General features: G+C 41.8%; 1 protein-coding gene across 1 annotated transcript in view; it reads left to right on the plus strand.

Moving 5' to 3' along the window:
* Positions 1-2,165, plus strand: part of GALM (galactose mutarotase) — a 49,688-nt gene extending 47,523 nt beyond the window's left edge. Inside the window, exons 6-7 of the mRNA XM_028515758.2 lie at positions 503-677; positions 1,303-2,165. Coding sequence (XP_028371559.1) covers positions 503-677; positions 1,303-1,380 — 253 coding nt within the window. The 3' untranslated portion in view covers positions 1,381-2,165. The remainder of the gene's footprint in view (positions 1-502; positions 678-1,302) is intronic.
* Positions 2,166-10,679: the final 8,514 nt, after the last annotated feature.

A 10,679-nucleotide genomic window follows, 5' to 3' on the forward strand; every position in this document is an offset into this window, starting at 1 on the left:
AGGCAACCAATCAAGAGCAATGTATCTCTTGCACATGGATGTTTCTCTCCCTCTCTTTCTCCCTCCCTGTCTCTCTCTAAACAGTAAATAAATAAAAATTAAAAAAAAAATCCCAGCCCCTCCAGAACCCTAAACTGCCTCTCTCTCCAACCTGGCTGCCCCTGCACCCCTAACACACACACACACACACACACACACACACACACACACCCTGGCTGGTGGGGTGAGTCTGTTGTCTGTTTTGTCCTTCCCCAGGGAAATCAGAGTGACAAGTTGCTATTGAGGTTGAGGATCCTCAAAACCACCTGCTACTGCCTCACCTAGGAGTCACTTAGGAGGCTGTGAGAATTTCCCATGATGCTCTTCCTACCTTTGTCCCTTCCATATATCTTGTCCCGGTTCTGTGACTGGGTCTGGTTCCACTCAAAGCTGCTCCCCAGCTTTGGCTTGCCCGCTCCTGCTTTTCTGCCCTGGACCTAATGTGGTTTGGCTTTATCCCCAGGGTCCACCATGCTGGAAGCGGGCGGGTACTGGAAGTGTACACCACCCAGCCCGGGGTCCAGTTCTACACGGGCAACTTCCTGGACGGCACCCTGAAGGGCAAGGGTGGAGCAGTCTATCCCAAGCACTCCGGTTTCTGCCTCGAGACCCAGAGCTGGCCTGATGCAGTCAATCAGGTAAAGTCACAGGTTGACTTGTTAGAGTGGTGGTGTGTCCAAGGTCACACTATATGACAGATGTCATGACCCTCAAGTCAGGTCTGTATGATTCAAAAGTCCACGTGTGTTCTCTTCTCCAAGTCATGATAAACACAGGAAACACTCAGCCACGTTACTAACCTGGCGTTTACATGTTTTTAAAAATCTCTTATTTTGTGCCCTCAAAGCCTTTATTCAGTTTAACGTTTCTCATTGATACCTCATTGTCTGCCAACACACTTCCAAGGTGACCCTTCATGTCTTCTCCCTTTCTGCTTCCTCACAATGGACGTTCTTCTCTGCCCATTTCCTAGAGTAATGCTCTGCGAAGCCCCCGCCTGTAAGACACTTGGAGCTTGCACCAGAATGTATACATCCACACGCTGCTTCCTTCACGAGAGGCTTGCTGTGACAAAGTGTGCCTAGTGATGTAGCGGATTTTCATTCTGGCTCAAATTCTGTCTCGTTGGATACCTGTAACAAACAGTTCTCACACTGCCGTCTGGTTCTCGGAGCTGGTGTCAAGACCAGTGCAGAAGCCATCCTGGATAAGGGTTCAGCCTGGGCTGGCAAGGTGTAACCTGTGTCTTTTTTCCCTTCACAGCCCCACTTCCCCCCTGTGCTGCTGAGGCCTGGTGAGGAGTATGACCACACCACTTGGTTCAAGTTTTCTGTGGCTTAAGGAAGTGCAAAGATATAACCTGCTCCAGAGCCAGGCTGGGAGCCCCTTCAGCTGCTGCCTGTCTTCTATTCAGAAATGAGACGAAGATTTAGAGGCTTTAAAAATGATCCTGTGATTTAAAATCATACAAATGGTCGCTGCTATGATATCAATCAATAACCAGTCTGAATATTGATTTCCTTCCCAATGATTGGCTCCAGGCCAGGTCTAATGACCAGCTCTATTCTCTGTGTTGTTAAGAGGACCCAACTACCGATCATCACCCAAGCTCTAATCCTAGCCCAGAAATGGCACCTGGACCCCGTGCCCGATGGGATCCATCTCACCACTGTGCCTCTTTCTTTTCTGCTTTTCACCCCTCTTTTCTTCCGAGTCTACTCTCTCATTCCTTTTTTCCCCTTTTTATAAAAAGCATCCGCCTGAGTTTAACTGTCTCTGAGCCTTAGAAGCGGGGTGACTTAAAGTACAAGAAAGAATCTGTAATTTTGATTCGGTGCCTTTGGAGTTAACTGAGAAAGCCCAGCCCAGACCAGCCAAGGCGGGGAAGGAAGCCATTGGGCATCAGGAGCTACCGTCAGGAGCTGTGTCTGTGAGGACAGGGCCTTGCATGGCGACGGCACACCGCACCTGGAACAGATGTCGTGTTATGTAGATGAGGTGGGGGCTCCCTCTTTTCCTGAAGAGTCGAATCATCAGTGATGGGTATGGGTTGGTGGCTTTTAAAGAAATGTTTTTTATATACTAGCAATCAGTTGAAATTAAAAAACACAAAAAACTTGCACCTTTGAAAACTCCCAGTTTCTTCACTTCTTTAAACCTGTCAGGCATGGATCTTTACTAAATGGACCAAGTATATGATGTGTTCTGGATTCTACAATGGGCGCCCATACAAGCCCCAGCGTCTTCCTAGGGGAAAGCTACCTAACGGCAGCCAACTGAGCTTCCCATTCTTCCTCTTTCTTAGCAACCAACAACAAAGGAAAGATGGTGTTTATTTCTTAATTCATTTCAGCATGGATTTTCTGAGTACCTACTTTGCATAGTTCTCCGCTGGGTCATTTAAGGAAATCAAGAGGCAATGATGCCTAAGACGTAGTACATTCCCTCAGGAATATCCCAGTCTTCCTGGGAGAGACGAGACTAACAGTAGCAATCCAATGATGTAGAATTACACAGCACAGCTGGGAGCCCTGAACTAGTACTATACTTTGCTTCTGATACTTACTACATAGGCAAACCATTTAATTTCAGTTGACCTCTATTTTCTCACTTGCAAAGTATTTGGTTTTCCTCTGTTCTAAAAAAAGAACTGTTTTTACTATAAGCCTAGCCAAGAGTAGCCCAAATAAGGATATTCACCTGTAGGGCAGTTGAACTAAGTTACTGGTATTTGAATAGTGTTTATGAAAGACAATAAAAAGCCAAAGTTTGATTGTCAAGCCATAAGTCTGACAAAAGTAAAATTTTAGAGAAATCGATCTTTGGTAGCAGCAACTGGTCCATTCATTTTCTTGAAACACACACATAAAAGAGAACTTGGATGTGCCTGAGAAAAAACACTGCAGAGTTGTGAGACATGTAGAGTATGACGTGAGCATAACTGTAGCATTTTATGATGAAATCACTAACAGTGTCAGCAAGAAACAATTTTATAGTAAGAACTGGACCCTTTGTTCATGTGAAGTAGTGAAAATACACATGGTACTGGATACAAAAAACATCATGTAGCTACAGTACTGAAGTCTTGTTCAAAATGCATATGCCCACTAACATGCAACACACACTCCCCTCCAAGAACAAGTCTCCAGGGCCCTGGGAATCCAAGCCTTCATTACCACACACCCGCTGCCCACAACCAGATTAGTGCTTTATTATTCTGAGTTCTGATTCATCACAGGTGAGGTTATCGATTCAGCTCGATGATCTGTGGAATCCTGTTTCATGTTCATGGGACATTAAGTTCTTATCTTTAGCTGTGGGATTTTCACTTTTCCTACTTCCACTCATTTTGCCTAACAAGAAAGATGTAACATTAAGTAACTGCACAAACACTGCTGGAAAGACTAAGATGACATGCTGTGGAGGTTGAATTGTTGTCTTAGGTGACCAATGAATGACAGTCCAACCTCAGCTGACTAAAGGAGTTAGTGTCAGTGAATTAAATGGATCATCTTTGAAAAGCGAAATATGAGAAAAATTACAGGACGACCAGGAGAAGACAGGAGGGAAGCACAACATATACCCTGTTCCGGCGCCAGGGCCCATTGTTAGTTGTAACCACTTTAAACAGCTGGATCACCAGTTTGCAAGTGGCTATTTGGACAGTTCTGACAGAAGTGCAGTCCTTTTCCAGTCGAGGTACTTATCTTTTCCCTTTAAGTTACTCAAATCATAACTTGCTTGGGGTAGCACTTTAGCTGTAGCCAAGTAAAGTGCTCAGCAAGTCCTCTCCTCAAAAAAGCAAGTATAATGCTGGAAAAAAAAAATCCACAAAACAACTTTGCTGCTCTGGAAACTGACCAGAAACACACAACAATCTGAGTGAGACGTGTTTATGCTTGAAAACCTGAACTTTGGGTAGGAACAGTTGGGAAACTGTGGTGCTCATTCCTGGGACTGCCTCCCATTCCCCTCACTTTCCCAGTGCAGTCACTGTGCAGGCTCTGCCAGGGCAAAACAGGATGAGGACCTGCAGATTGCTGTTGTCGACAGGGGCCTCCCTCAGTTTGGAGCGGGGAGTGATACCATGTCCAGAAACTTTATCAAGGCAATGGAAGTGATGATCTCAGTGCTACATGAGCATGAGGGCAGAGGGATCTGCTACCCTGAGGTTGCAATTATGATCGGAGCACTCCGGCACTGGCCAACCAGAGGCTCGCACATGCATAGTGAGACCAGAGAGTCCCAGCCCTTCAAGCAACTCCCAGCCAACTCTGAGAGGCTGCATGCACGTGCAAAAAAAATTTAGAGGGACTCAGCAAAAAGTAAAAGCCAGGACAGACTTGAAAAGAGCCTAAACACAAAATTCACTCCCTGCCTACACACAGGTCCATCAGCAAAAGGAAAAAGTCCGATTGATTGAGGTGTTTTTGTCCAATTATTGGCTGACCGCTGAGCTGTGCAGACACAGGGTAACCCCCTAATAAGCTAAGCTTAAAAATAAACACAAGATTTAAAAAATAATTACCAAAATAACTAGATTATAAAAAGAAACTAAGTGAAATTCTGAGGTTGGAATATACAATAACAAACGAAAAGTTCACTAGAGAGGATCAGAAATAGATTTAAGATAGAAGAAAGAAGATAGATTAACAGAAATTATTCAATTTGAAAACCCAAGAAGAGATTGGAGAACATAGCAAAGAACCTGGGATGTGTGGGACATCAAGTACGTCAGCATACGTATAATGGGAGTCCAAAAAAGAGTGGAAAGAAAGGGACAGAAAAATATTTCAAAAAGCACCAGTAATATGGGGAAAAAACTCAACCAAATTTGAAGAAAACCATTATACTAGATACCCAAGAAGATACTCAACAAACTCCAAGGATAAATACAAAGATATCCCCACCTAACTACATTATGTTTAATGCCAAAAAAAAAAGGGGGAAAGTTTGAAAGCAAGAGGAAAATGATTCATCTATCTGTACAGCAATACAATTAACATCTGACTTCTCATCTCAAACAAGGGAGTCCAGGAGGCAGTACAATGACAGTCAATATGCTTAAAACTCAAGGACCTGATGTCACCCCCAACTACCCTTCCAAAGTGATGGTGAGATAAAAACATTTCCAGATAAAGAATGAGAGGATTCATTGCTAGCAGACCTGTCAGGCAATGAATTCTCTAGCTATTTATATGGCTATTACAACAAATACTAGTAGAGGAAGCCCTTTCTGCTGAAAGGAAATTAAGATGGTAACTCAAATCCCTGGGAAGAAATGAAGACGATCAGAAATGATAAACATGTAAGTTAATAAAAAACTGTACTTTTTCATCACTTCTTTAAAAGATATAACATGGTTCATTGAGTTTATAATACATAAATAGCACAGCAGGGAGGAAAGTTCAGAAAAAGAAAATATATTGGAGCAAAATTTCTGTATTTCACCAAAATATTAATCTGAAGTAGACTGTGATAAATCAAGATGTAACTACTAAAAAAAAAAAAAACGCAATAGTAAAAAAGAAATCTAGGAGTTAAAATGATACACTAAAAAATATTTAATATAAAAGAGGCAGTTGTAGGAGGAAGAGAAAAAAAGGAGACACAGAAAACAAAATAACTATAAATCTAATCACGTTAAATGTAGATGGTTTAAATACCACAAAAGGCATGTTTGTCCGACTAAATCAAAGAGCAGGATCTAGTAACTAATGATACACTCGTACACCAGTGAGGTAAAAGTAAATGGATGGGGAAAACATACCATACAAACAGCTGGAATGGCTATTTTAGTATCAGACAAAATAGACTTTAAAACAATATTACTAGACATATTTTATGATGATAAAAGCATCAACACATCAGAAGATACGATTATAAATGTTCTATATGCACCTAACGAAGCCTTAGATGTTTGACACAATTGTGACCAGAGGCCATGCCTGGAGTAGCATTGGTGCAGGTAAATACTGCTCCAAACTTCCTGAACAGAATGTTCACTTTTTTTTAGACGAAATTTCTCTGAACACAGTGACCTCTACTGGTACTAATATAAACTAAAATGCAATTTCTGCCATTTTCATAGAAATGTTCCATCACAGCATTTGGTTCGAGAAAGGATCAGAAAAACCTAGAGGGTACATAACATAATAGAACCCTGCTTTGATGAGTGCTAACTTTATTATATAACAGCAGTAAGCCAGGCCAATCCACCCAGTAACTAATGAACCAGGCTAAGCTGGCTAACAGCAGTTTTCAATGCTGGTTGTGTATTAGAATTAGCAGGGCAGTTTTTCAGATTTTAATGACCAAGCTTCACCCTTAGCAATTTTGGTTTTATTAGGTTTTAAAGTTTTTTGGGTCCTAATATATAACTAGGAATCAGAACCACTGCCCTCGAGTAAAAACTTTCACCATTATCACATAAAACTCACCAATACTCTAAGTGCATAAATGTATTCAGCTAGAATTTGCTCCTTAGCTTCATGAAGCACATCCTCAACAGTGAGTCACACAGAAACAATCCTCCCAGACCAAAAGTATTTCTTGGTAAGCCCTGCAAACCCTGCCAATAATCCCAACACCCAAGATTTTCAGAGATTATTATTTTGAAGATTGTAAAGAATTGAAGATATATGTCTAAGCCAGGGGTTGACAAACATTTTGTGTGAAGGGCCAGAATATTTTAAACTTTGTGGGACTTAAGGGTCTATCGTAATTATTCAAATGTTGTCATTGTAACACAGAAAGTCATAGACAATATATATATGAATGAGCCCTGTTCCTATAAAACTTTACGGATGCTGCAATTTGAATTTCACATATTTCTCATGTCGTGAAGTAGTAGTATACTTTTTTCCCAACCACATACAAATGTAAAAACCGCCCTTACTGGTGTGACCCGGTTGGAGCATTGTCGTACACCAAAGCCGTAGGTTTGATTCCCAGTAAGGGCACATACCTAGGCTGTGGACTGGATCCCCAGTCGGGGTGCATAGTGTATGAGAGGCAACCAATCAATATTTTTCTCTAAAATCAATGCATATTTTTTAAAAGAATAAAAAATAAATAAAATGTAAAAGCCACCTTGTTCTATCAGCTGCATGAAAACGGCAGTGGGCCGGATCTGGCCTGCAGGCCCTCATTTCCTGAATCCTGGTCTAACAAATAGCCAGCACTCTCAACAACAGGAATGTTACAGCACAGCATATTCATCCTTAGGCAAGGGAAGCATGATGTTACATTACAGGAGCCCAGAACCCTGGTGATTGTCCTCCTGACCACAACTGAGATAAACTGGCCCATCTGCCTTGACCTCTGTCATATTAATGTTCCCTACAGCCAGAACCCTCATCCTTGGCAGTAAAAGGATTCATTTCCCAGAATCCAGATTTTCCGAAGATATGTTACAACCTAAAATAAAAACTAACAGGGTCTTTGTATAGGATCACATCCAACCACCTTCCATTTCCTGTCACTAAGATTCCTCTCAGTCAGGGAATCTAGAGGTGGAGACATAGAACCAACCTCAGGCAGCTGAAGTCCTGAAATGGACACTGCTGGTTCAATGACTTGCCCTTCCTTCCATGGGTTAGGCTCCCTCACCTGGGCTCTTGAGGTGGTAGAAAAGTCTGCACCCTTTTCCGTAGAAAACTTTCTGCACAGAAATTTCCCACACCTTTTCTGGAGCAGAACTCTCCAACTTAACCCAGATAAGGAGAAAAAAACCTTGCACTACAGTTACATAGTAGAGAGAGCAGGACAAAGAACAGCCTAAGGATCTCAATCCTCTGCAGGCAAATCCAGACAGAAGTCCTAGAGGAGACTAAAAGGAAAATGTGGGCTTTTAATTCAAATGGTGATTATAAAGGTCTCGCAGAAGACAAGATTAAAATTTTATGTGCTCAGTTTAATAGAATTCATTCATCCATGAACTCCCTTTTTGTTCACCAAGTATTTAAGTACTAGCAAGTGCTAGGCAATGAGGAACCAGGACAAGGCCTGGCGCCTGCTGTCAGTGTGTCTTGTGGCGGCACACCTGCAGAGAAGTAAACAGGCAATTACACTGTAAACAGGTGTTCCACTATGGAAGTTCAGTGTGTTGACAGCAAGGGAACCTAAACCAGGCCTCTGAACACATGAAAATGTTCCAGAGTTGGGAGAAAACATGTGTTTTACAATTTTAAAAAGGGGGAAGAAAAAAAAAACTATGCCGAGACACCATTTTTCATTAGTAAAACTTGACAAGCAGGAGCCCACCATGTGTACCACGTGAGCAATGGTACAACAGGCAGGCACTCCTACACATCCACCAGGGAACACCAACAATACCTGGGAAAAATACAAAAGCACATACCCTCCTACCCTGCAATTCTACTTCCAGGGATTATCCTACACATGCAGGGCCACCTGTGCCAAGGATTGTACAAGGATATTCACTGTATCATTGAAATAGTAATTAAAAACTGTCCCCCTATCTATCAACAGGGAACTGATTCAATTCCTGTTACTCTGCTCAAAAACTTGAAAAAAAAAAGTGAGTCCTTTCCAGGGTATACAGTCCTACATGATGTGCATCTTCCCACTCTCTCCTCTGTTCACTTCCTATTGGCCTCCTCACCCTCCTGCTTTAGGGTCTTTGCACTCACTGCACCCTCTGCCTAGACCACTTCCCAGTAGCGTGGTTTACTCCCTCACTAGCTCAAATGTCACTTTCTAAAGCCTCCTTAGACCACTCTTTTTATATCACAGCAACCAGCTCCTAATCTCTTACCCTGTACTCCATTCTTTTACCCATTTTATCCGGTTATTACCCATCTCGTATTTTTTCATTTGTCTGTCCAGAATTTAACCTCCATAATAAAAACTTTGTTCACCTCCATCTAAGGCTAGCACTACCTGGTACACTGAAGGGGCACAAAATTTTACTGCATAAATAATGCAATACCTAGGCAAGTGGTATGCAACATTTTTAAAAAGTGCCATTTTTACTTATATGAAAGGTGATGAGAAAAGGTGTGTATATTTTGTTGTAGAAACAAATGGGGGAAGAGGGACTGGGCGCAGGAGGTGGGAAATGGGGAGGCAAAAATAAAAAAAGGGGGAAATATTTGTTTTTATCTGCTATGTAACTGGTTGACAATGGTTGCCTTCTGGGAGTTAACTGGGTGGCTGAATCAGCTAGGGAGCCTTCTCACCATTTACACCCTGAGTATATCACCAAGTCTACAAATGAAATGAAAATAGGTTGAGCCAGTGGGAAAAGTGAACAAGCAGTAAATTTGAGTAGCCTAAAGGTAACTGGCCACACTACATTCCAAGTGCTCCAGAATTATCCTTCTATTCAGCATCTTCTCCCCATTAGGTATGAAAAGAAAATTGCCAAATTATTACCAATGGCAAAATCTACAATAGGTGGGAGCATTGGTTGCATGTATTTTTCTTGGAAGATTTTTATTCATTTTTAGAGTAGAAAGGAGGGAAACAATATTTTTCTTGCACAACCCACACTGGGAACCTGGCCCACAACCCAGACATGTGCCCTAGACTGGGAATCAAACCAGCGACCCTTTGGATCACAGGCCACCACTCAATCCACTAAACCACACCAGCCAGGGCTGTTTTTTCTTGTATTCTTCCCATGTGATTTTGTTTTAAATGCACAGTAATGTGCTTTACTAATTAAAAAAGAACAGAGGCTTTAAGACCATAGATAGGATTCACACTTCTACCTCCTAGCAAACTGTTTACTGGTGCTTTTTTCCCCCTTATTGACAATAATCCCAGATATAACTTTAATGCTACCACACCACAACCTAAGCATCTTCACCCCATTTCTTTGGCTTGTCGCCAGTTCTTACCAGTCCAAACACTCCAAAACCAGACAGGCCCCTAGTATTTCTTTCACCTTCTCTGCTTCCTATCTTTCCAGCTATACAATTATGTATACATCTAGGTTATATTCCAAAGGTCTCTAAAGCAGCAAGTGCTCACTAAGCTAGAGCTAATGAATTCTTTGCTACCTTTCACTCTTTGCCGACTTGTCAGTTTAAAGCCTCCTATTCCTACTCACTTAACGTTATCTTCGAAATCACTGTGCTCCTTTAGACTTTTAATTAAGATAGGCTACATAAAATGACCATCACAATCCTACACACCACTCATTTAACCAAGTCTCAAATGGATGACATTTCAAGACCACCTATTTTCTGTCCTCAGAAGGTATGCTGCAAGATGCAGGACCGCACTTTCACTTGATACTTAGCCTAGCTCAACGGAGAACTACCACTGTGAGGTCAAGGGTATGCCATTCCTTACCTCTCTCTACAAGGGTGAGAGTACCAATAAGATTCTATGTTAAAAGCGTGTCTGTCATGTTGTTAGCTATAAATAATCAGAGCCAGGTTTAAAATTCAGAATGACTATAGAGTCTGGACCAGCACTTTCTCAAGTCAGTCACATATCTAACAGTCCTAACCTCTAAAAACAGAACAGGTACACTACACAAAGGTATATTATTTTAAGATGCATACTAACACAGGATTACTGAGTTATAGTCAATGGTATGACGGGTGTTCACCTACATATCTAGGCTTCCCTTTCCCATAGTGTAGAACTTTCTGTGCTTGATTCTT

This window comes from Phyllostomus discolor, chromosome 6 (genome assembly GCF_004126475.2).
Source record: "Phyllostomus discolor isolate MPI-MPIP mPhyDis1 chromosome 6, mPhyDis1.pri.v3, whole genome shotgun sequence".
NCBI lineage: Eukaryota > Metazoa > Chordata > Mammalia > Chiroptera > Phyllostomidae > Phyllostomus > Phyllostomus discolor.